At 47.6% G+C, this 27,556-nt stretch overlaps 1 protein-coding gene across 14 annotated transcripts in view; it reads right to left on the reverse strand.

The window, feature by feature from the left end:
* TNS3 (tensin 3) overlaps window positions 1-27,556 on the reverse strand; it is a 353,662-nt gene that overhangs the window by 45,863 nt on the left and 280,243 nt on the right. For all 14 annotated transcript variants that reach the window (XM_033194200.1, XM_033194198.1, XM_033194194.1 and 11 more), the window contains 3 exons: window positions 20,465-20,634; window positions 19,214-19,328; window positions 19,047-19,130 (listed from right to left, as the gene is read on the reverse strand). In XM_033194200.1, the coding sequence (XP_033050091.1) occupies window positions 19,047-19,130; window positions 19,214-19,328; window positions 20,465-20,634 (369 nt within the window). The remainder of the gene's footprint in view (window positions 1-19,046; window positions 19,131-19,213; window positions 19,329-20,464; window positions 20,635-27,556) is intronic.

The raw sequence follows: 27,556 nt of genomic DNA on the forward strand, positions 1-27,556 counted from the left end.
CTTTCACTGTGCTTTTGGAGAAATATTGCTGTCAGTACAGGTGCAGATCTGAATGTCAACAGCTTTTAAATCACACAGCTCTCAGGACTGTTGTAAAATCCTGTTTACAGGATACATATCAACTTTTCATATAAAGAAAATAATAACGGAAATCAGAATCACAGCTCCTTTTCTCTGAGTGCCTACTATACGCCAGGCACTCTGCTAACCCACACATAGATGTTATCTGATTTAATCCTCATACAAACATTTCCACGTGCAAATCATCTTATGGATGAGGAAACAGATTCTGAAAAGTGAGGTTAAGAAGCTTATTCAAAGGAAGCCAACTCATCTCTTGGACTCAGAAAACTATCTTCTTTCCACAAGACATCCCTACCTCCCACCAACAGGGTCTGAGTCAGGACACAGAATGTAATACAATGACTCCATCCCTACAGGAGGACACGGAACCTATTGCACAGGTTTGCCCTGGGGATTAGGAAGGCACAGGTACTCAGGGAGCAACTTAGAGCCCTGTCACTGAGGTTCCCCCTTAGAGCGCAGGAAGCCCCAGCAGAAGACAGCACTAGGCTCCCCACGGGCCACCGTGGCTACAGGCTGGCCAAGGGAGAAAATCACCCCTCTCGAAATAGGTGGACCAGAATTCTTTTAATCTAACCTCCAAAGTCAGAAAACTGTGTCCATCCTAACCAGACAACCTCTAATACACTGACACGCATATGGAATTAGTGAAATATTACTAACGTATATAGAATACATTAAAAGGACAGGAAACCTTTGAAAAGATAGCATCCTCCATCAACTGGAGAGCAATCCATCAATCCTGGAAGGGATACTGGGCAGGACTTTCAGCCTGGGAAGGAGAAGCTGGACCCTGAGCCACCCGGGCTTGTCTCAGAGAGGCTGCAGTGCTCATTTCACAATAAAGAGCTCTGGGTTTTCCCCTCTCTCCCTCTTAATCTTCCCCATCCTTCCAGCTGGCGCACACACACACACACACACACACACACGCTGCGTCGGCTGCAGGGCCAGCACGCGGAGGAGGGAGCAGATGCCCAGGAGGCCCACCCTGGGCCCAGGCGCCAGCCCTGCCCGTGCCACCCCCGCTGCCTGGCTGACTCTCCCAGGGTCCCACAGAGCCCCAGCCCCAGCTCAGACATTTAGGAGGGAAGGAACAGTGAAGAAACAGACGCCCCTCGGTCCAGAAGCTCTGTTAACATAATCTGAGCAGGTTCTTTCAGTGAATGCATGGGTTTTTGTTTTTTTTCAATGACATGAACTCGTTTAGAAATACTCTCTTTGCTTGCTCCAACTGCAGAAGAGACAACAGTGAATCTCATTTTAGAACTCAGCGCCTGATCCTAACGCTTGCTTTCGGCATTTAGTAGAAACAACTGTGCTGGGTGCTCAGAAGTGCAGCCTTCTGGGCCTCTGAAGGTCCCACTGCCTGCTGCCCGGGATACCTCAAGGGCCCTGGAAGGGGGGTGGGGGCAGTGACAGCCGTGGAATGGGGCAGACTCGCTTTATCAGTTTCAGTAAAGGAATGTGCTGTGCTAGGAAGCAGTCCTGTTCCAGAAAAGCTGCACATCTGTAAACCAGGCTTTTGTTAGCCCCCGTGTGAATCTCAGCAAAGACAAAGCATGACTTTCTTCTGGAAGGACTAGTCCTCCAGGCTCAAGGGCTGGGGCATTTTGTCCCAAAGCCTTGGCGACTTGAGAACTGTCATCAAGTGACAAGGGGACTCTTGGAACAATCAGCCCTCCTCCCAAGTCCTGCCCAGGATTCCTGGCCCAGTGACCTCTGCATCCCACCTCATCACCACCCCCCACCCCCTCCCCACTCCCCTCCCCTGGAGCCCAGAAGATCAAGTTTCAGCAAGGGCAACTGGATCCGGGCCAGAGGCGCCAGGAGCACAGAAGACACCAGGGGCGCGGGGACTGAGCAGGAAGAAGCGAGAAGTCCCAATGTACAGCTTACCTGGCACCCAGGACTCTGGTCAGTCCATGGAAGGGCCTGGGAGGATGTGGGCCAGACAGAGGGAACTCCTTGGGCTGTGTCCCCAGCAGCCCTATGTGGTGAGCAGAGTCCTGAGTCCCTGTCCCAGCGTTGGCGTCCCCCCCCACCCAGGCAAGGCTGTGTGTTCCGGCCTGTCCCGAGGGAGTCGTGCAGGGGGCGGGGCGGCCACCTCCAAAGAGGCCCATTCAGAGGGCTGCCGGGAGAGCTCAGGCCCGGGAAAGAATCCCGGGATTGTTGGGCTGCCGCTGGCTGTCGCGGGCGGCCTGCCCAGTCAGTGCCTCCAGACGGCCCTGGCCCCGCCTTGCTCACTGCTGCGGTTTGCTTCCTTTTCATTTCTTTTGCTTTTTCCTCCCCCAACTTTAATCTCTTGCAGCCTCCCTGCTGAAACCCAACCAGGCTTAGTTTCAGCCTCGGGCCAGCCATCACCCAAGGCACAAGCGGCAGGACCCGCCCACCATGCCCCCAAACCTGCCCCTCCAAAGTCAAACCCTCATTCCCCTGGGACCCCACATTCACAGCAGAGAAGCTTCCTGTAACCAGCCAGAGAGGAAGTGGAAGCCTGAAGAGTCTCCAACAACAAGGATGTCCCTAGTCAATCCTCTGCCCCCTACCCCAGCAGGAGCCTACACCTGTGTCCCTTTCCTCTGGACGGGGCCATCTGCCTCTCATCTTGCCTGGCCACCAGCCTGGAGGGCCTTCATTCCATAAGGCAGCCCAGGGGACACACTGTCACTGCACCGCTCAAACCCTGCAGGTTTTCTTCCCGGCCTCAGTGCGCTACAACACCCTGCCCAGACCCTGTCCTAGAGCCTGATTCTGGATCCCTCAGCCTGTTCCGCCTGGCTGGCACCTACTACAGGCTGTTGGCAGCCTCTACGCATGGTGTCCCCTTTCTTCCGTGTTCTGCTTTGCTCATATTCTTCTCTCATCTAAAAGGCCAAACTCTTACGCCAACTGGTGAAAAACTCCTATACATTCTACAAAGCCCTTTTCAAGTAACCCCACATTTTTTCAGCATTTGGAACACTATCTCCCTCAGTCAAATCAAAGTGCTCTGTTCCCGTGACCTAAAGTCTGACTATAACTCAGTCCATATGCAGAACACAGGGGTCTGTCATGTCTCTGGGCCTTAGACACACAGTACAATGACTCAGGGTTTTCACAAGGGAAGCACAGAACAGACACTCACCCCTGGCTTCTCTTGTCTCATGTGTCTGGCAAAATCCCACTCCTTCTTCAAATGCTAGCGTGACGCCCCTTCCCCTAGAAAGCTCTCCCTGGAAGAGGAGGTCCCCATTCCTCCTGGGCTGCTTCCTTTCTTACAACCCCTGTGCACACCTGTGCTTCCAGCACAGGTTGCTGCCCAGCCTGAGCTGAGTCATTGGCCAGCCCAGCCCCTGCGTGACCCTGGCACACTCATCAACCTGGTGAAGAGTGGGCAGGTCAATGCCCTACCCCAGGAGGGACATGGCTTGCCTAGGACCCTGGGGGCCACCTCTCCGCACACAGGCCAGGAAGATCCCTGGGACCCTCCTCCCAAAGGTCTGAGTAGGCATTTCCTCCCTGGTTGTTTATGTGCTGCAGGGCAGCAGCTCCTGCAAACGCAGCTGTCGGAAATGCCTGACCACCGACGGAGCAGGCTCAGCGGAAGCGGATGGACTGGCCTTTCCCATGCCTGTCACTCCCTAAGCAGTGAGGAAGGCGGCACAGGGCGGCACCAGCATGGGCAGCCAGGCCCAGGAAGGGTGACTGTGACTAGGATGGCACTCCCAAGGGTGGGTCCCGTTCCCTCCGTGGAACTGTGCGCTCAGTGACTCGGAGTAAACCCACAGGGATGGGCAGCAGGGAGGAGGAGGCAGGGCATTCTGCTTCTGTGCCCGTGTCACAGCCATGACAGGGACAATGCTGAGTGTGAATCTACAGATTTAAGCACCTTCGGGAGATCTATTTATCTTTCCTCTCTCACTTCTTTCTCCTCAACTGCAGTGCCAGCGACTAAAGTGATTTCAAAGGTGGGCTCCAGGTGGCAGCAAGTCCGCTGAGGAAATAACATTTAAAAATCCTTCCCTGACACTCTGCTGCCCCTACCCAAAGACCCAGAGATCCCCGGGCAATACAGGACCCGGATTGTCCACACGTTGACTCTGCTACAGCCAGGACCACCCACTGCACGTTAGCAAAATCAAGCAGGGGTACAAATCAGACACCTGGAAGAGGACAGCCCACCCCACCAGCCGGCAATGCCCGGTCTCCTCTCAGAAACGCAGGTGCTGGTCCCATGCGGCTCCCACTCTGCGGGCTCAGGTCCTTTGCAGGCATGATGCATTCAGCTCCCTGGAGTTGAAAGACTATCGCTCTCCTTCCACTTACCCATCAGAAAACAAAACAAAGTTTTATCCAGATCCTTCTCTGTGTTAGATGCCAGGAATGTGATGAAGACTCTGCCCTGGAAATGTCCTGAGGCTGAGGGAGGGAGGATGACACCAAATCCCAACCCAGGTTCCACTGGGAAGTCACATCCTTCAAATGCAGGTGAGAGCGAGGCAGCAGAAACAAAAGGATGGAGGGAAGGTGAAGGAGGAAGGGAGAGGAGGAACCGAGGTAGAGAAGGGGCAACGGGAGTTTCCGTTTCGGAGGAAGACACAAACAGACTTGGTTGCCAGAGGGAGGTGAGAAAAGGGGCAGTAAACCAAGGAGAAGGGAGGAGCTGGGGCACCCAGGGAGGACACACGGGAAGGGATGAGCAAGTTTTAAGGTCTTGCAGCCTCCAGAGGGGGCGCGCCCTTCCTGAGACATGACTTGATCAGCTGGATGGAATTCTCCCTTAACACCCTCCCGCCAGCCCCCACTGCCTGTCCACCAGCCTCATGGGTCCTACAGGGGTGCATCCCATCACCTCTCACATCTCTGCCCCACCGGACTCTGGGGCGAACCATACATGTGCACACAATAAGCGGAACCCTGGACCAGCCCTACTCCCAGCGATCGGGTGATCTGCAGGTATCTTTGAGGGGTGGGCACGTGACCCAGCAAAGGAACTTCGGATGCTTTATGGGAAAGCTGCTTCAAAGACGGTGCCACTCCTGCAAACTGTGGGTCTCTCTACTATATGCAAGGCAGTTCTGGAAGGCCTGGGAAGGACAGTCAGGGTGACCCATAGGTTCTGTTTTCAGCAACAGGCTCTGACCCAATAAAACAAAACTAGAGGGATACTAGAATGCCTCCGAGGGACCAGGCACTGCAGACTAAGATCCTCAGCTTTATTTGAACATACTTGTTTGTTCCTGAGAATTACGTGCTGCCCAGCACCCCAGGGCGGGCTCTACTCTGAGGTTCCTGAGACTAAAGTAGAGTGCTCACTTGGGCGTTGCAGAGAAGGAATTAAAAACAAACACAAAACACAAACCCACCACAACCTCAGCGACACTGGGACTTCACAGTAACCCCATCTCATGCTCCTCTGGAAAAATCAAATTCCAACGAGCTGTTCACACGGTCTCTCTGCCAGGTGACACATGGAGACCTGACCTCTGATGCCCATCGCACACTTGGTTGGCCCTGAAGCGTCAGAAAAGTTTACTTTCATTCCAAATGATGGAATTCTCATTTGCCTGGCTTTCAGGATTTTTTGTAAACTTGTTCATTTGCTGTTTCTCTACATGTGTGCACATACAAGTGCATGGCCTGTAAGAAGTGCTCAGAAAGTGGCAAATGTCTCAATCTAGGCATAGCCATAAATACCTGCACACATGACACACATATGTTCCATATCACGTGTCTACATATGTGTGTCACTAAAATGTGATAGAATTTAAACAGATGACAAGGTGGTTCCTGGCCTAAATGGGATGGCCTGGTCAATGCTTCTATGCCGAGGAGGTACACTAATCTGGGGGGCACCTTGGTAATGCCCTCAAAGGCTCTGATGGGGCAGGCCCCGGCCAGTAACAAATGTTGAGAGCCGGACTGCGTTTTCCATCTTTGGCCCTCTCAGTGACTCAAGACATCTGACCCTTCTGCAAGTCTCACAATCCCAGACCCTTCCAGGTGTGTCAAGAAGAATGGGTGCGTTTTGGCCAGAAATCACAGCCTGAGGGGACAGTGGCAACAGGTGCTTCAGAGAAAATGCCCAGGCATTTTACCTCTTGATGCCCAATGCTCTCGGGACACCACTGTGAGGCAGGCTGCTGTCTAGAGGGGATGGAGCTGCGGGGAGGTGGATTACAAGGTGAGGGCCTTCAGAGGAAAGTAAAAATGCAAGGGGTACCAGGTAAATGCTTCCAGTAGGGAAACATCCTTGCATATTTTATATGCTGGGCCTTCATAAGCATTTTCTTCCAAGCCATTCCCAGTTCTAAGAGGCATCCTGCTGGGCTGAACTACCTTTTCCTGTTCAGAGCAGCAAGGAGGAGACAAGCCCAGACCCAGGCCCTAGTTTTGGATTCCGGATTCCATACCAGCCACAGGATGCTTCGGAAGGGACCCCAGCCCGAGAGCTGCCCCAAGGCCAGGACCGCCTCCCTTCCTCAGTCCTGGGATGGAGCACAACTCTCATAGACAATGGGGCTCAGAAAATGCTTCAATCAGGAAGTGCATTTTGAATTTAAAAAATGAAATTTTAAGATAAATTTGTGTTACACTACCATATTCATAGGCTGAAATCTTCATTTTTAAGAGACTGCCCCAACACCATGCATGGCACACATATTCTTATTTTACTTAGATTTAAAAGATGCTTTCAGAGGTTATGCAAACTGTTCCAGATCACAGAGCTACAGAGGGGCAGGACCAGAGCCACATCTGTCACCAAGCCCCAGGGCCAGCATCAAATCCTGTTGGCAGCACTTCAGAATAACTTCTACATGCTGAGGGTCAAGAACAGTCCACCAGGAGAGAAGGAGGTAATGGAATGAGCTGATAGATAAATTTAGAAAAGCAAAGATTCCTCTAAACCCAAAGTGAGCAAACAAGAGAACATTCAGCATTAGAGAAGTCTGCAGGCTGACATGGGGACGCTTCCAAGCTGGCCTGCTCCATGGATGAGGTATCAGCACATAAAGCCAACACCTTTTTTTTTTTTTTAAGCTTCATCACCCTCAAATGAATTCACGTTCTCATCTCAAAAGAACCCTAAAGGCACATTCACAGGCCAGCACTTTAGGCTGACCTCCACGAACCCAGCATTGAGGTTTACTTTTAAATATAATTTAGAAGCAGTCAACTTTTCTTTTTCATGTTGTTCATCTGGGGCAGGGGTTGGAGGAGGCTGCGATGTTTGCTAATTCACGCCAGTTATTTGGGGTCACCATGCACCAGTGTGCATTCTTTGGCACAAATCGGAATGCAGAGTACATCACAGGCGTGTATTCAGGCATGTCTATTCCTATGCACACTTACATATGCCTACGTACCTGAATATAAACCCATGGAGAAATCCAAATAGGAATGCATGTGCTTTTGAGGCTCCAGAAAATCCAAAGTAAACAAGGGCCTCTATAAATGTCACACATATTCACATATTCACATTCAGTACATGCCTTTGTCTCTATTACAAACATTCTCATTAAGAGATCATAAAAATTCAACAGAAAAGGGAGTAAAGGAAAGAAAGAAAGAAGACTGGTAGAAGCATTGTATCATCTGTCAAGTTTTGAAGGATGACAGCTTTTTTAATAAAAATAAAGCATTGTGTCAAAATAATCTCTCTGTCTCTGTCTCCCTCTTGCCCTCTTCTCATGCTGTCTCTATCAAACCCTGGGGCTCTGAAAATATTTCAATAAGAAAGTGCATTTTGAATCTAAAAACCAAGTTTTAAGACAATTTTTTGTTATATTACCATATTCATAGGCTGAAATCCTCATTTTTAAGAGACTGCCCCCAATACCACACATGGCACACACATTCTTATTTTGCTTAGATTTAAATGATGCTTCCAGAGGTTATGCAAACTGTTCAAGATCACAGAGCTACAGAGGGGAAGGACCAGTGCCACTGGTACTGCCCTTTTCTTCCTCCCTGTGGCAAACATCATCACCCTTTGAAACCTACCAAATCCAGGAAGTCCGCACAGCACCAACTAAACCCCGGTGTCCTCTCTTGTTAACCAATGAGGACCACTTGGCATGTTCCCACTCCTGATCAGTCTCATGCACTTGCACTTGGATGGAGGCCATCCTCCCAGCCCTTTACAAAGCCTCCAATCGACAGCAGAGAAGAGGCTGCATGCTTGGAAGCCAGGCCCCTAAAATGCCTACACCCTACTCTCCAGAAGAACTGAACACAAAATAGAAGTTGCAAAATATATAAGGGCATCCATCCTCCTGAAGTAAACGAACATTAACTGCTAATCATTTTCATTGAAATCGAAAGTCCTCAAACCCCCTCTGACTACCACTTGTAAAGCTGTTATAAGATGAAGATGCTCTGGAACTACTTAGGGGCGATGGTCTCATGACTCCGTGAATCTACTGAATGCCAGCGCGATGTTCACCTTCAAATGGCTGCTTATACGTTATGTGTTTATATTTTAAAAGGACCATGAAATAGTTTGGAAGCTGAGATGTATCAGAACCACAGCTTTTTTTTTTTTTTTGACAGAGTCTCGCTCTGTCGTCAGGCTGGAGTACAGTGGTGCAATCTTGGCTCACTGCAACCTCCGCCTCCTGGGTTCAAGTGATTCTCCTGCCTTAGCCTCCCGAGTAGCTGGGACTACAGGCGTGGACCACCAGGCACAGCTAATTTTTGTATTTTTAATAGAGATGGAGTTTCACCATGTTGGCCAGGATGGTCTCGATCTCTTGACCTCATGATCTGCCCGCCTTGGCCTCCCAAAGTGCTGGGATTACAGGCAAGAGCCAGTGCGCCCGGCCAGAACCACAACTTTTTAAAGGAAACCTTTACTCATGTCTTTTTTATTCATTTGTTTTGAAAATATCATCAAGGTTAAGGATCAGCTAAGAAACAGAATAATTTACATCTTACATTTCATAATTTTATCTATTTTTGCTTATATGGGAGACTGAGCTTAAATGACTCCTTTTGTTACATTTTTACAAATATTTTTGTTTTCAAGAAAAGCATTTCCATTTGAGGCTCCCATGTGGAATTTCTGAGAAGCCTAAGGATACTGTCCTCCAACACATGGTTCCTGAGGCATAATGTGGCCATGTGGGCAACGCATTCAACAGACGGACCATGGCAAGGGCTGCCACTCATGCTCCCGCTTGAGGGCCCCAGATGAAGTCTGGTTGGACCCGTCTTCATGAAGCTGGAGGCATTACATCAGTGCCTACAGCTGCTCTGCCATCTCCCGCCCCGTCCCCAGTCCTTCACACTATCACAACCTCTTTTAAATGACAATACATCCCTAGGAGAATTAAACAGTATTTAAATTCATATTTAAGTATGCATAATGTGAGTAGATACTGAAATACCCATTAGTTTCCTGGAGTAGCTGCTGCCATTTAAAACAAATTAAAACGAGCACACTGGACACAAGCACATCTCTGGGAAAAGCAGGGTTCCTGGGGCTCAGCCACCCAGGGCCAAGTGCCCAGGGGCCTTCTCTGTCCTGACTCACGCTCTGAACCCAGACTTACAGTTGTCACTGGTCTCCTCAGTTCAGGAAACTGCTCTTCTTGTGGATGCTCTGTTCTCCTAACAGCATCAGTGTCCACTATTTGCTGAGTGTTGTTCAGGTCTGGGTCAGGTGCCAGAGCTACGTGTTCTGGTCCAGTCTTCTCAAGAACCACGTGCAGGAGGAATGACTACTGTTGTATAGGACATGAAACTAGGGCTCAGAGAGGTCCCTAGAATTGCCTGAGCTCACCCAGATAGGAAGTCTCAGAGCCACAATATGTGTGCATCCAGCATTTGATCAGAGAGAGAAGAATGTCAGCAGAGGACCCACCAGTCACCACTCTACCGTGTCCTTCTAGGCCTCCCTGTCTGCCGAGAGGTGCTTCGGACAGCAGTTTCCAACAGATGGATGTTGTTATCACAGAGCTTACTTGAGCCTGGCCATGGGACTAGAATCCAAATGCTGAATGCTGAAAAACTTTCAAAATACTTGAATGTCAAAATGCAGAAAGATCTCTTTGGTCACTTTAGGCTCTGTTCTTCATGACTGGTTAGCTAACATCAAGCAGACTGAAAAAAAAAAAGGCAGTGAATTTCTACTGTTTGGTGTGTGAGGGAAGCTTGGGGCCGATGGAGGGGTTGAGTCATAACGTTTGCTAAATCCTGTGATGCAAACAATCCCGCCCTGGCAGATCCCAAGCTACCAATGTGCTGTCAGCTGGCTCACAAAATTCCTCACACTTCAGCAATCAGCTCTCGGCACCAGCAGGCTCTGGCAAACCCTGGCTTTGGGTGTCCATCCCCCTTGGCTCCTGTTAGTCACATTGTTTAGAAAAGGCTCCTTTCATTCACGCATCTATTAATAAATCTAGAGATGCTTTGGTTTACTTTTTGTGTATTCTGTTTATTGTTTATTGAAGAATCACTTGTTTGTGGGAAGGGTGGGTGAAGGATGCCAGTGGCAGAGGCTGGCCCCAGCCGGCTCCCAGGTCACTTGGCACGGAAGCCTTACGGCTAAACTAAGTGCCCATTAATACCCCATTTTCCATGATGTGATTATTACGCATTGCATGCCTGTATCAAAACATCTCATGTGCTCCATAAACACCTATACTATGTACCCATAAAAATAAAAAATAAAAATAAAAATAAACTAAGTGCCCAAAGGACCTGGAGAGAAACACAGAGAAGCGTGCAGGCTGCATTTGGTTACCCTACTGGGTTACAGATATCCTATCTGGATGCAGATGGGTCTATCTTGTGACAGACTCTCCTTGACCAAACCTTAGTCAGGCTCTTCCAAGCCCTCTTCTCCACTAGGCCTCAGCATTGGCCTTCCACGTCCAACCGTGGCAAGCTCAGTTCCAGCAAGAATCCTGCTTTTCATCCCCCATGTTTGATATCTAATCACCCTTGATATGTCATCAAGCTCCTCATCCCTCGCCTTTTGTGTCTACGTCCCTGGCCCACCTGTAGCAGAAACCGTCTTAGGCCAGTTTAGCAAGAACCGCCCCCCACTCCCCCAACCCTTGATGTCCCTTCTTAGTGACTTTCCATCCACCAGATCCTTTTGCTCTATTCCTTGGCCATAAATCTCCAGCTGTCTTTGCTGCATTTGTGGCTGAGCCCAGCACTTTCTCCTATTGCAATAGTCCTGAATAAAATCTGACCTTACAGCCTTTAACTAACTGGGCTGTTTCTCTTGGAAACCTGTCCTGGTAGTTGTCTGGAAAAGAACCTAACAGCATAACCAGCATAACCTGGCGGCTTATGCTGACTAAGGCTTATGCTGACTAAGGAAGAATCAAGTTACATTTTAGTAATGTGATGTACAGAGGAATTTTATGGAGATAGTGTTATACTAACTGCATACTAACAAGAAGCCAGAACCTAATTTAAACAATAATGACAAAAGCAATAAAATCAGAAAGAGCAGTCAGGCTCCAATTCCACTGTGTTAAGGTCAGCTGATTGCACCACCTGAATGCTACACAAATGTTCTGATTTCCTCCTATCTCTTCTGAAACCATGTGATCTGTTCCACCCCACTGTCCACCCCACCATGTTCTTCATGCAGTAGCCACAGTGATGTGTGAAAATGCAAATCTGAGCAGTCACCTCCCCATCTTGAGGTTCAGTAATGACCTCAAATTGCATGAGGATGCCACACCACCACCTTCTGGGAACTACAGAGAAGGGCTCCTGGCCTGGCTCCGCCTTCCCAACCTCTTACTCCACCACTCTTCTGCCAGTGTCCCATTGCCTTTTTAGCTACTCCATTCCCCTTCTACTTTTGCCCCTCCCAACCATTAGCAGCCATGAATCTGTTCTCTGTATCTACAAGTTTGCCACGTAAAAAGGGTGACATATATGGAATCATACACTATATAGACTTCAGGTTTTGACTTTTCTCACTCAACCTAATGTTCTAGCGACCCATCCCGGTTGTTGTGTGTATGAATAATTCACTTATTTTTATTGCGGAGAAGTGTTCCATGGTATTAATGTACTACAATTTGTTTAACCACTGGCCTGTTTGAGGACACCTACTTTGTTTCCAGTTTGGGGCTATTAAAAAGTTTCTGTATAGGTTTTATGTGAACATAAGTCTATTTCTCTGGGGTAAATGCCCAGGAACGCAATCACTGAGTCACATGGCAGATGCAGGTTTTTTGTTTTTAAGAAACTGCCAACATTGTTTTCCACAGCAGCTGTACCATTTTAACAATCCCTCCAGCAATGTATAAGGGGTCTAGTTTTTCCACATGCTCACCAGTATTGAATGTTGTCACTGTTTTTTATTTTAGCCACTCTGATAGGTGTGATTTAAATTTATATTTTGCTAATGGCTAATGATGTTGAGCAACTTTTCATGTGCTCATATACCACCTCTATGTCCTCTTCAGTGACACGTCTCTTCCCTTCTTTGGGCCATTTTCTATTTTTGTTTTCCCCCTACTGAAGAAAAATCAATTTACGTAATTTAGTCAGTGACCTTTTTTTTTTTTAATTTCAACTTTTATTTTAAATTCAGGGAATACTGAATTTGCTTAGGACAATGGCCTACAGCTGCATCTGTGTTGTTGCAAAGGACATGATTTGGTTCTTTTTTGTGGCTGTGGAGTATTTTGATGGTGTATATGTCCCACATTTTCTTTATCCAATCCACTATTGATGGGCACCTAGGTTGAGTTCATGTCTTTGCTATTGTGAATTGTGCTGTGATAAACATACAAGTGCATGCGTCTTTTTGGTAGAATGATTTGTTTTATTTTGGGTATATACCCAGTAATGGGACAGCTGGGTCAAATGGCAGTTCTGTTTTCAGTTCTTTGAGAAATCTTTAAACTACTTTCCACAGTGGCTTAACTAATTCACATTCCCTCCAACAGTGTATACATGTTCCTTTCCTCTGCGGCCTTGCCAGCATCTGTTGTTTTTTGACTTTTTAATAATAGTTTGGCTCATTTTTCAAGTGAATTGTTTGTTCTTTACTGCTGAGTATTGAGAGATTATATACATCCTAGATGATATTCTTTTTTTTGGACATATGGTGTGCAAACGTTTTCTCCTACTCTGCAGTTTGTCTTTTTTATCCTCTTCACGGATTCTTTCCATAGCAAAAATGTTTAATTTTTTATAAAGTCTAATTTATCAACTTTTCCTTTTATGGTTCATGCTTTTGTTGTAACCTCGTAACTCTTTGCCTAGTGATCCCAAAGATTTTCTCCCATTTTAAAAAATACTATGTTTTACAATTTACATTTAAGTCCATCATCCATTTTAAGTTAACTTTTGTATAAAGTGTGAGCCTTTGGTAGCTATTCATTGTTTTGCCTATGGGTGCCCAAGTGCTCCTGCATCATTTGTTGAAAGGCTGACCTTCCCCAACTCGCTTCTGCACCTTTGTCAAAAAAATCAGCTTGGCTTATCTGTGTAGGCCTGTTTCTGAGTTCTCTACTCTGTTTCATGAACCTAAGTGTCTGTTCCTCCATCCACACCACAGTCTTGATGATTGTAGCTACTAAGTCTTGAAATCAGGTAATCTTATTCCTTCCACTTAATTCTTTCTCAAAATTGTTTAGGCTATTCTAGTTCCTTAGCCTTTCCATACATTTTAGACTTATGTTGTCTACATCTACAAAAAAAATCTTGCTGAGATTTTGACGGGAATTGTGGTAAAACTGTCTGTCAATCTGGAAAGAAGTGACAGCTGTACTAGGTTTCATTTTCCATCCATGAAAAAAATTATGTCTCCCCACTTATTGAGATATTCTGTGGTTTCCTTCATCAGCACTGTGCAGTTTTCAGCACACAAGTCTTGTGCATGGTTTGTTAGGTTTACATCTAACCATTTAATTTTTTGAGCTATTATAAGTGGCATATATATATATACACACACATGTATACATACACGCTCATATGCCAACACTGTCCTCGTCATATATGTATATATACATGCGTATACACATGCGCACATACACACATGTATACATACGTATGTGCACACACATGTATATATACGCATACATATGAGCACACACGCATATACACGCACACACGCACACCTACACATACACGTGTGCATGCATGTGCACGCATATGTGCATACATACATATGTGTGCATGTGTGTGCATATGTGCATGCATGACACATGTAGACATACACACGTGCATATATACACATATGCATGTGCATATATACACACGCATATACACATGCATATACATATGTGCATATATACATACATATGTGTGCGTGTGTGTGTATATGTGTGTTTGTGTGTATATACATATATATATATTTTTTTTTTTTTTTGAGACAGAGTGTAGCTCATTGCCAGGCTGGAATGCAGTGGTGCAATCATGGCTCACTGCAACCTCCACCTCCTGGGTTCAAGTGATTCTCGTGCCTCAGCCTCCCGAACAGCTGGGATTATAGGCATGCACCGCCACGCCCAGCTAATTTTTGTATTTTCAGTAGAGACAGAGTTTCACCATGTTGGCCAGGATGGTCTAGATCTCTTGACCTCACGATCTGCCCACCTCTGCCTCCCAAAGTGCTGGGATTACAGGCCTGAGCTACCCCACCGGGTCGTGACTTATATTTTTAATTTCAGCTTCTACAGGTGCATTGCTAGCATACTGAAATACAATTGGTTTTTGTATGCTGAACTAGACTCCTGCAAACTGGCTGAATTTGTTCTAGCAGTTTCACTTTTTGTCGTTGTTTTGTTGCTCCCTAGGATTTTCTTTTCTTTTTTTTGAGACAGAGTCTTGCACCGTCGCCCAGGCTGGAATGCTGTGGCACAATCTCGGCTCACTGCAAGCTCCGCCTCTTCCCTGGGATTTTCTTTTGGACAATCATGTCACCAGCAAACTCAAGATTCCCTGGGGCTTTCTACATAGATGATCATGTCAACAGTAAAAAGGGACAGTTTTATTTCTTTCCTCTCATCTGTTGTCTTTATTTTCCTTTTCTTGTATTATGTCTCTGTAGAACTTCCAGAACTATGTTGAAAAAGAGTGCTGTAAGCTGTGGGCCTTTTTAGATGCTTTTTATAAGGTTGAAGGAGTTCCTGTCTTCTATTTTGCTGGAAGTTTTGAGTCATGAATGATGTGAATTTTGCCAAACTCTTTTTATTGTTTTTTTGGATTGATTGATATAGTTGTGAGCTTTTTCTTTAGCCTGTTAGTATAGTGTATTACATGAATGAATTTTCAAATACTAAACCAGACTTACATCTCAGAATATGTCCCACTTGGCTACCCTGTGTCATTCTTTTTACATATTGCTGTGTTCTATTTGTTTATGTTTTGTTAAGGAGTTTTGTGTCTGAATCTGTGAAGGATATTGGTCTGTAGTTTTCCTTTTTTGCTCTTTTTGTCTGGTTTTAGTATCAGGGTAATACTAGCATCACAAAATGAATTAGGACATGTGCCCTCCTCTTCTGTTCTCTGGAAGGTATTGTGTAAAATTAGCATTAATTCTTCTTTACAGGTTTGGTAGAACTATCCAGTGAAAAGTGAAGATTTCTTTTTTGGGAGATTATAAATTACTAGCTCCATTTCCTTATAGTTATAGGGCATTCAAGTAGTCTATTTCCTATTGGGTGAGTTGTGATAGTTTGTGCTCATTGAGGAACTGGTCAATTTCACCTAAGTTATAAAATGCATGCATGTAGAGTAGTGTGTGTATTTCTTCATTATTCTTTTGGTGTCTGCAGGGTCTTTAGTGATGGTGCCTGTTTCCTTCCTAACAATAGCAATCTATGTCTTACATTTTTCTGTTAGTCTTGTTAGAGGTTTGTCAAATTTATTCATCTTTTCAAAGAACCAGCTCTTTCATTTCTCTATTACTTATCTGTATCTTTTTTTAAATTTCTGCTTAGATTTTTAATATCTCCTTCCTTCTGCTTGTCTTGGGTTTACTTTGTTCTCCTTTTTCTAGGTTATGGAGGTAACAGCATAAACTATTCATTTCAGAATTTTCTTCTTTCCCAAGAAAATGTGTAAGAAAATTTCTGATAAGTTTTCCTCTCAGGGCTGCTGTATTAAAGCAGTGGATAAAGCCATGTCTCACAATTATTGATATTTTATCCTCATTTTCATTCAGTTCAGTATGTTTTTGGATTTCCCTCGAGACCTCCTCTTTGACGCATAGATTATTTGTAAGTGTGCTTTTTAGTTTCCAAGTGTTGAAGATGTTCCTGTTGTTCTTCTGTTACTGATTTCCAGTGAGTCCATTGTGGTTGGAGAACATGCTCTGTATGGTTCAGTTACTTTCAGTCCTCTGAAGATTGTTTCCTGGCCCATAAATACCATAAATAAGGCCTACTGGGTCCCTTGGCCCCGAGATCTAGGGCTAGCTGACCTTCTCCCCATCTTTCAGAGCTTTCTTACAGTTGTCTTATACTTACTCTCCAAGGTTTTAAGTTGTGCTTAGCAGGAGAAATAGAGAAAAGTATGTGTAATTAACCCTCCAGGAAGTGAAACCTCTCCCTCATGGTACTTTAAAGCAAATACTGTCATTCATATGCACATCAGTCTCTAAGCCTAAAAGATACACAGTTAAGCATCACTGCAGGTCCCTAAAGCTTACTCTTTCAAAACTGCACAGTGGCTGTGAATGGCAGGTACTATGGTCTGCATTTTTAGATAAGGAGGTGGAGGTGCCTGGAGGTTTTAATAACGAATTACATGGTTATTCCATGACTCTGAGACTTTCCATGTGCTTTTTCAGTTGTGATGCTAGGTCACATCTAGGTTAGACAAGACAAAGTGAAACGCCCTGTATCATCTGCCCATGGCTGTGGAGTCGGCTGACAGAGCTGAAACTCTGACTTTGCCACTTACTAGCTACTCAACTTCTTCACGTCAATTTCCTTGCCTGTAAAACCAGGGTAACAGTAACAGTGACCCATAGAATGCGACCGCGAAATGGAAGGAAATCATTCTGTAAAGATCGGGAGACACATTCGGTACGGGCGAGCTACCTGTTATTACTGTGCTCTCAGAGGAGTCTCACAACTCCACTTGACTTTGCAGAGCAGGTGGGGCCCCAGGCAAGGCACTGGCTCACCACGCTGTCTGATGAAAGCGTCCGCTAAGTCAGCATTGTGTTATCTTTGTGCTCCTTGTGGGTTAATGTGAAGCTGACCCTCCCTGGGGACTGCTGAAATAAAACTCTAGAAGGCTCACATGAACATTCTTATCATGTCTCCTTTTTATATTTAAAGGCAAAGGCCTGACTTCTTCCATGTGAATATTTATATGCAGATAGTACTCAGGACAAGTTGGAGCCACCGGAATCGAACACAGGCTGGTGTGCAGACCCATCGTCATCCACACATGGTGTAACGCTCATTCACACACAGGACACGGAGCCCATCTCCAGGCTGGGACAACTGGGCCATCATAAGACAGCCAGGTCACTGGGTATCCCACACTGAGTACTCAGGCTTCCTGCAGCCTCCTAGACCCTTCTGGAGTTTAGACCGGCTCAACATTCTCTGATACTCCATACAGTGATCTTAGAGGCCTTCCTCAGGAGCTGTTAATGAGTGTGCAGGCTGTTTCTAGTATTTTCTTTCCTCAGACTTATTACCCGCCTTCCACTGCTTGTCATCTACCTATTTCAAATGAACTCGGCTTTGGTGTTGCAGGAGAAGACAGGATTCCAGGCCAGAGGGCTAGATGCCACACCAAACCCACTGAACACTTTCAAGCTAGGAGCCAAGTACAGTCACCTCCATGAGGAGAAGGGGCTACATGGGGTGGAAGGGACATCCCTCTCTCTGCATCTGTTGAAGTGATAAAAAATATAGAACAGACGCAAGGCTACCTATGTGCGAGTCCATCATGCTAATGCATATTGGAACATACACACTTCTCACGTAATGCTCATATAATGTGTATCTTAAAATGCAGCTTATTTTAAATTTCAGTCGCACTTATTGAGAAACACAGGCAGTTTAACTGCTATATGCTACATATGAACAGAGCCATTTATGGTCCTGTAACCATAAAGGGAATCTTAGGAGAAGGATGTCTTTCTATTATATCGTCCACAGGCTTGGTTTACTCTGGAGAAAGGGAGAGAAAGGGAGAATGGAGCTAGCTGTCATGATTATAATACTTCTGGGTAAGGGGCAGACGAAAACACAAGTTAATGAAAGTCTCTCACTCTCAGATAATGTGCCTAATAACTATTAACAGCGTCCTTCACCAGGGCAGAAAAGCAGCAGCGTAACGAAACTCGCAGAGAAGAGTGATTTTGAAATGTGCATGAACTTTTGGTTTGTATTCTCTCTCCACCTGCCCGAGCTCGGCCTTGTCCTGGACTCTCAGGCAAGTCCTCAAGACCACCCAGAAGTGCGCAGTAACTCGACCTAAACACCGCCTGCTAACACTCCTTCGCCTGAGTCAGCTGTGCAGACAGACGGACGTGATCAGACCATGGATAGAGCCCCTGAGCTCCTGCACAGATCCAGGGACAGTGATTAGGCATCCAATAATAACAGACAGGAGGGGCCACAAGGCACGCATGAGAAGGCAGCTGGGGTGGCAGAGCTAGGGGCACCCGTGTGGCACGATTTCCACAGAAAACGTAAAGTGTGAGGTGGGCATCCTAGTTTCTTCAAAAGCACCAATGCTAAGCTGCTGACAGGCACCATTCACAGTCCCATCAACTGTGTATGAAGGGGCTGAACAGGAGGGTTCCCCACAGGATGCCAGGCAGCGACGCAAGGCCAGGTTGCCACCACACAGTGGATTTCACGGCCACATCCCTGCATCTTCCCCAGCAAAATCTGTCCTCACCCAAGGCTTCTGAGATATGACACAAACGGAAATATGTCTGCATAAGAGTTCTTCTCTGTAAAAACGGTGACCCTGCGACGCGACACCTGAGCTGCCACGCTCCTGTGACTCGCGGGTGGATTTCTTACCACGTCCTCCTTTGTGCTGACTGGCCGGGCTGCTCAGTGGGGGCTCAGGTGGGCTGAATGGAGGATAGCGCGGGGCTGTTTTCACTGGAAAAGAAAGCAGAGCAAGGGGCTGCTGTCACCCTCCTTTGGCATGGAGCAGCATGCAGCTAGTGTTACTTTGTTCTTACCGTATGGTGTCCCTGGAGACACAGGAAATGCTGGAGTTGAACACATGGACTCCTTGCTACTTAAAATTCTGCCATCGATCATATCGAGGTCTGGGGGATAGCCAGGGGTCATGGTCTGAAATTGGCACAGGGAGCAGAATGTGAGAACAGGGAGTCAAGTGAAGGCCCCTCCAAACAGTTGTGGCTCCCCCAGGCTGACCCACTGAGCGAATCCCTCCACTGAGAATAGGACAAGGAGGCTGAGGACTGGATCCACGGCACAAAACCAGCCCGCCTCTCCTAGCCATGGAAAACTGGAGAACACTTTCATGTTCAACAGTAAAGGAAATGGAAGGTATCTTATCGCCCATCCTTCTAATACAATATACAGCTAATAAGTGAAGTAGACAGAGTTTGTAGTGGTACAGGTAAATGAGTGTCTCAATATTAAGAAAAAAAGCTGGATAAAACAGTCCTTAACCGTGGCATTAATACAGTCACAGATGCATAAAAACACATAGTATTTTAAATAGATAGCATAGAAAAAAGGCCGGGCAGAAATATTCTAAATATTAATAGTGGTTTCGTTTGTGAGTCAAGACCAGGTATGACTTTTTTTTCTAGTTTATTCTGTAGTTTCCAATCCTGCCAACTTGAAAAGAAATCCTACCCATCTCTAAAAAGATTAAACGTTTTGGATACACCGACCCGCTTTACTTCCATTCTGACTAGAAGCCTTACCTAGGCCTCTTGGAAGAGCACGAAGCTCTCATCTGTGGCCCTCACCTGTGGATCACCTGCTAGGAAGGTCTCGGAGGGAGGACTGAGGGCCCTGTGTGATGATCCTGAAGGAAGGCTGTGTGTGCCACTGGCTGCTGCTGTCGGACTATGGAGAACAGCTAAGGACAGACCTATAAGAGCCCTACCTCAAACCCACACAACCCACCCACAGGCTGTGCTCCTCGTGCCCATTCTACAGATTAGAACATAGAGGCTCGGATGCCCTGAGTGAGGTGGCCCCACCAGCATAGCTATCTCTGGGGTGCATTACCCAGGCCAGCTGACTGCACACTGTGCTCTCCCAGCCACACCGCCTGCCAGGTACCGAGGAACCACGACTACATTTGTGGAACCAGGACGGAAGGTGGGTGCGGAGGGTAGTGTAGACTGTATTCAGGGACAAGGCCTGGTCATGGCCCATTCACCTGGGGTTCCAGGACAAGAAAGGGAGTGGAATGGGCCCAGAAACTGGGACCTGGCCGTGGCACATACCTCTTTGACGTCTGCTGGTGAGGGGAATGGTGGCAGGTTCGGGGCATGGTCCACACCAGCCTTTCCCCATGCACATTTGGAGAAGGGCAGCTGCCCCCCAGTGTCGTTGTCATACTGCCCCAGGCTCAGCTTCCTGAGTCTCCCGCCCAGGGGCTGTTCAGGTGAGGAGCCTGTTAAAAGAGAGACAAGCGGGCTGCAGGGCACTTCCTCAAGGCACAGTGAGGCACCCCTTCCTTAAATCTCATCTGCTGCTTCTCAAAGGTGCTGTATGCTGCATCCTGGTCACCACTGTTCCAGGAAGATGCTGTGGTTGCTGCCGGCAGATGATGGGAAACCTAAGGCATTCTCAGACTCTCAGGGATGAACAAGACCACAGGCCTTGGAAACGTGCAGCTTCACCAGTCCAGCATGCTCCTTCCAGAACAGGCTGCTTGGGGACAGGACCAAGCATCCGGACTCACTTGCAGTGCTGGGAAAGGACAGTGCCCTGATGGAATGCCGGGTAGGACTGACGAAGACCCAGCTGGAAAGGAGGCCCTGCATGCCACCCCTGGTGTCCTGTCAGGACCAGAGTGCCCTGAGGACCACATATCTGCGGTGACCTCGAGCAGAGCGTGGCCCGACTATGATAATTTGAATCTCAGCAATGGGAAATTCTGGAGGGGGAAAAATCCTGTTATTTCAAGCATCAACAATAAACATTCACCATCCTAACTGTCCTTTCCAGAAACACCACAGGCGGTTTTTAATGACACAGATCCCCGGCGTCCCCACTCTTGACCAAATTCTGTTCTCTTTGTGTTGGGGGAAAAATGGCGGTCGGGCTGGGATCTAATTTTCTAAAGCCTCTTCCCAAGGATTCTTATGATTTGCCACTTAGGAAAAAACCTGCTGCCAGCTATTAAAAGAAGAATGTTTCTATTGAATGACGTAGTCTGAAAATTCAAACCCAACAACACTGTTCCCTACAGTTTCGATTTAAACTATAAATACATGCTCCCTGTAAGTGCAGAGTTCAGAGTAGCATTTCACTGAAAGATGGAGTTTGATTCACCAACATGTACGCCCCACATAAGGCTCCTCTTAGAATGACTTTGTTCCAAATTGGTTAATGGCCGCCCTCCGAAGTGAAATACATCATGATAGTGATATACAGTCATGCTGAGCCCATGATATGCCACTGACACCTCTCTCTCTCTCCTCCTACATCCAGAAACTTCAGAAGTTCACATGAATGCAAAGGTTGGCATGATAAAGAGAAAGTCCCACAGAGAGGGACAGGACGTCGACCCACCATGCCCACCTGAGAGGAGCAGCAGGACTGCTGTAAGGGTTCTTATTTCTGTCTGCAGCATCGGGGGCTCCACTGCCCGACCCTACCAGCCACTAGGTGCCGCTCAGGTGAGGGTTGAGGAGGCTCCTGGGCTAAGCCAGGCTGGACACCACCCTCCCTGTCCCGTGGGACGTCTGCTCAGCACCACACAACAGCGACCAAGCAAGTGAGATCCAAACCCAGGTCCTTGCAAGCATCCTTCCACCTCTTCCTTCCACCCTCTCTTCAGTTCCCAGCAGCTCCCTCCACAGATCCACGGAAAAAGGAAGAAGTGTGCATTAGGACCTGGGATTTGGAGTCTCACGTGTATCCCTCACCAGCTGCATGACATCCTCAGCCCCCATTTCTTTATGGCTAATATGAACATAATGCTTGCTCTCTTTTCCCTCCCACAAGGGGAAGGATTAAATGAAATGAAACGGCTTATCTGAGAGCCCTACTCACACAGTAGCCCCTCACTACAGCACCCTCATCCTCACGGTGCAGTGGTCCTTGTCCTCACACTCACCACCCTAAACAGGACACAAGTGCTGCAGGTCAGGGAGGGGACCACCCTCACCCCAGTGCTCTTCAACACACACATGCATTTGCAGCCATTCCAAGAATGAGTTTAAAGAGGGTTAGGGGAGGTGTGAGGTCACAAAGTCGGGCTGGCCCCACGCACCACCTGGTACTCAGCTCAGATGTGGAGTTTGTTCCTGAAGCAGTCAAGGTGGCAGGCGATAGCCCTGGGTGTTAGTGACAGAAAGGAAGTGCCATGGCCACAGGCAAGTGACTGAGAGCCTGGTCCCCTCCCTGGAAAAAGGAGCGATGCCACTGGCCTCAAGGGAAATCATTCCAGAGTGGAGGACCTATCTGTGGAGAGTGCCGCGAGCTCCGCTGCCCTGTACTGACATTACGGTCCACTCACAGCCTAGAACTTCAGAGGTCCCTTCCAGAGAGGTAGTTTTCCAAGGGGAGGGAATACTACTTCTGTTCAACATGCAAGACAATATGTGGTGTCTGATCAAAAATGACAAGGCAATATCATCCCATCATGCAGTATTGCATGAAGCACACAGAAAAAATGGCTATGCGAATCACCCTGATTTGAGCATTGTACATTGTATACATTTATCAAAATATCACACTGTACCCCATAAATATGTACAATGATTATGTCTCAACTAAAAACAGTAATAATCAAGAAAAAATGGACAGCGTAGTCAAGTGTTCTCTTTGATCTGGAGAAGGCGGCTGGGAAGCACATGTTAATGCACTCCGATCTCAGGCCTGAGGTTGGAAACTCACTGGCTTCAGAAACTGAGGTCCCATTAGGGTTAGCTGACAACAGCCAGCACAGCCTTGCAGCTGCGCTCGAAGGCGCATCCAGGTCGTAACAGAGTTCGAAAAAGAATTTCCAGGACTAAAACATAAGTCTCAGTGCAGGAGGCTTAGACTTCTAACCTTTCAACTTGGAGGTTTCCTTCAACATGTCTCCTTCAAAGCACTAGGGAATACGATCTGTGTGTGAGCTGACACAGAGCCAACAGTGGGCTCCGTCCTGGGCCTCCCCCGCCAGAGGAAGCTCTGGAACACAGGCACTCTGTGAGCTGGCCCTAGAAATGTCCCTGCTGAACACAGGATTTGAAACTGTTCCTCAATTCTCTCTCCCCCCCAAAGAATTACAATGGAAAACAGAATGTTCTTCATTCAAAAAAAAAGTCTCAAAAAAAGTCAATCTTCATTCAAAAGAAGTCTCAAAAAAAATGTTCTTACTATCCCACCTCCAGTGCTTGCGCTAAAATCTGTGTGGCACCATGTCTGGTTAAGCAGAGCTACATGCTTCTCCCTCTGGATGGATCAGTACTTCTCAGTATCCTGCCACTGGGACCACCAGGACAGCGACAGACAGCGGCTGTGGGCCTGAGGCCAGAAAGAGGCTCTGCAAGTGCAGGTAGAATGGGGGAATCAAGGCACCTGCAAAAGTGCCACCAGGCCCCAGATTCCAGGATGTGGCCTGCACAGAAAGTGTGGCTTCAGCCCTGCAGGGTCCTGCTTTCCACTCCCAAAGGTTAAAAGACACAGGCACACAAGGTCAGCAAGGCCCTGGCCTCTGCGGGGTGTGGAGATCCCTTCGTCTCGGACTGCAAACTTTGGAAATGAGAAGTTGAAATGCCAGAAAAAAATAGGACAAAATGAGACAGGGTTTAAGATACTGAAACACCACTATGTGCTAGGATGCACCCGGAGGTAGTTACAAAAGAAAGAAAAACAGGAAACCAACATTTATCCAGCGACAGTGACAGTCTTAAGCCCGGGCAGGTGCTCTCATAGAGAAAAGCCCATAATCACTACATTAAGGTGGCCTCCAAGCAGAACGGAGGCTCAGGTCTGAGTACTCATCCTACACCACACAGCAAGTCAGCAGAGAGCAATGATTTGTCACCACATGTATCTGACTTTAAAACCCACAACTGTCAACTCTATTCCTCTGTGGTCACTCTTCCTTACCCACTGGTGCCTTCCCTTCCCTTCCATCCCTGCCCACCTCAAAAAGCCCACAAACGGCAGATAGGGGCCCCATGGGCCCTGGGGGGCACTGCCCACTTCCACTGCCTGTGGTGACAGAGGGGCCCCTGGGATCAAGATGGCCACACTCATCCTGCTGAGGAAGGGGCACTCTTCCTCCTGGACATGTCCTGATGGGGCAGCCAACAAAGGCTTCATAAATTCTTCTGTCTCTCGTGTGAATTTCAGATTTAACAATAGTTTATGCTTCCCAGTCTTAGGAAATCTGCCAAGTGTCTAAGTTAAATACATGGGGTCTGGTAGAGAACCCGGTGAGCGCACATTTCCAAAGGGTCTGAGTGCACAGCAGTCTAGAGAAAAGGAAGGAGGGACGGTTTTCAAGTTCTTCCCATCTGAGAGTCCTTGGCTACGGGGAAAATCAGAGAAGAAGAGAGAGGGCAGCTTGCTCACGGTATTGCTACTGGGCTAGAGGGAGCTGCCATCGAACCCATGTCCTGCCGCCAGCAGTAGATGCTCACTCAGAGGCCAGCCCGGGGCCACCTGGCAGGGGTGGACTCTGCCTCTCTGCTCACAGGAGATGAGTTCTCAAAGCCATCTCCAGAATGAAATGAGAAAGACACAAAGCTGGCTTAGGGGATCCTACAGATAACGCAGCAAAGGCTGGGGCCTGGCACACAGTTGCAGGCAGTAAGTGTTATAATGGGCCACGCTCAAAATGGACTGTTTATGTTGTCATTAAAAGTCAAGTTTTATGGAACTCGAAGTGGGCAAACACGCTAAAACATTAAGTGACAAAAAAGAGCGGGCAAAGATGCATGTGTAGTGTGGTTTCATTTTTATTTTAAAAACTAAGAAAATGTCCCCAAATGCTCATAAGAGCTTCTCTCTTGAGTTGTGGAATTCTAGGCACTATTCATACTTTTTCGTAAATGTTTCTATCTTTCAATGTTTTTGCTAATAATGTGTATTACTTTTTAAAATTAGGGAAACAATACAGAGATTACCTTCGAGAGGAACAAAGTTTCTTTATTTTGTAGTACTCTGTGTGGTTGTATTGAATCTCCCCAAATCCCTTTCGAATTCTGCATTAGTATTAGTTCCCGTATTCTCCCAAACTCATGTGTTTGATCCTTACACTTTTCCTTCTCTCTGCTAAGTCTCCCGTGTCTGATAGCCATATAAAAATTAACATGGGGCCGGGCGCGGTGGCTCAAGCCTGTAATCCCAGCACTTTGGGAGGCCGAGACGGGCGGATCACAAGGTCAGGAGATCGAGACCATCCTGGCTAACACAGTGAAACCCGTCTCTACTAAAAACTACAAAAAACTAGCCCGGCGACGTGGCGGTGCCTGTAGTCCCAGCTACCCTGGAGGCTGAGGCAGGAGAATGGCGTGAACCCAGGAGGCGGAGCTTGAAGTGAGCTGAGATCAGGCCACAGCACTCCAGCCTGGGTGACAGAGCGAGACTCCGTCTCAAAAAAAAAAAAAAAAAAAAAAAAAAATTTAACATGGGAGGTGGTTTTCCGGACCAATATGCTCAGAGGAGATGTGTAAGTGACATTCACATTTATAGGGAGCATGGCTTACGCTTCCCAGAGGTTACAATGCAAGGCGTCCTGCAGCAGGGGTCTCTCCTTCCCTTCTTTAATTATTCGACAAAGGGCATCTCTAGCTGCCTTCTTCAGGCAAGACAACTTGAACGTGAGACTCCACATGGGGTCCAAGGTAGATACCCAGGAAGCCCAGCAGTGGAACAGAATCCAATCAAGGCCCTGGTGCCACGTCCAGGACCAGGACGTACCACCAGGTGCTGCTTCCCTTTAACCTGTGCACAAGGTCTAGGGCAGAGATGGTGATGGCAGCCAGGCCATGGCACCTATGTCTGCTGTGTACTGCAAGAAAGAACCAAGGAAGGCCCTAGGGCATGGGTGCGACAGTGAGCAGGAACTAAGCTCGGAGTGGGATTCCAAAATGGCCCTGTCCATGAAGAATGGACCACGCTAGGAGTGTGCCCTGGAGGCTGGGGCGGGCACACACCCCGCACCTCTCTCACAGGCACACACCCACACACTCACATACACAAACTCTCATGTGCTCCCAATCTCTGGCACTTTTCCACACCCACACACTTGCAGACACATGTATGAACACACTCACTCTCACAGGTTTGTAACACTCATGCACACTCAGCCATACATTCATGCATCTGCACACACACTCACACCCATGTGACTCACATGCACCTGCACACTTCACACTCCTATAGTCTCTCACAGTCTTACACTCACACACACTTGTACTAAATTCTCACCCACACTCACACAACAGTCACGAGCAGACACACACACTCATGCTCTCACACTTTCTCATATACTTAACACTACACTCACTGGCACTCACACTCACCTGCAGTCTCTCACAGTGTGTTTCTCATGTCACACACATTATCACACTCATAGTCTCATGGTCTTGTACACTCACAGTCTCACACAGTCTCACACTCATTCTCACACAGTCTCTTGTACTCACACTCACACACAGTCTCACACCCTCACTCACACCCACCCTGTGCTCCGACATGGGCCCACGGCTGCACGTGCTGCTCACAAACAGGTGGTCCGTGATGGTGGAGGGTCAGGTTCTGCATTCTGAATACTGCCCCCACCTCACCACCCTGTATCTGCAAACTGCACACCTGTGTCAAATCAGCCCTTCTCCCCACCTGAGAGCTGCCTGTCAGGAAGCCAGGGCGCTGACTGTTCCTGGAGGTCCATCCTTTCCATTCTGGCCCCTTCTCCAGGACAAGACCACCCATCAGGATCTCCACTGTAGGGGAGTTGGTTCCTGGCTTATTTCCAGGGGTGGGTGCAGCCAAAGGCACCCTCTTCTCACTGAGAGCTGCCCCTCCACTCAAGGCCCCCAGCTCTTCATCCCATCCACTGCTCTGACTAGCCCGACCCCAGGGTCCACAGGTGACCCCATGGCAGTGGTGACTTGGGCTGCGTCTCGAGTGTACACACTGAGCCCACGGCCCATGTGCCACACCAAAGTTACAGCAGGGACTTCCAGAACCACTCTTTCCAAGTGGTTGCAGGTGGGGCAGAGGTGGGAGGAGCAAAGCACTTTTGCCTCACACTCTGATGTCTGGGAGACCTGTGAGAGGCCACAGCCTTGTGGACATTTCCTCAGGTGGTTCATTTGCTAGCTCTGGTACGCTACCTAACAGGATCACTGCTCACCTCTCCAGAG

Source organism: Trachypithecus francoisi, unplaced genomic scaffold, assembly GCF_009764315.1.
Source record: "Trachypithecus francoisi isolate TF-2019V2 unplaced genomic scaffold, Tfra_2.0 Lachesis_group4, whole genome shotgun sequence".
NCBI lineage: Eukaryota > Metazoa > Chordata > Mammalia > Primates > Cercopithecidae > Trachypithecus > Trachypithecus francoisi.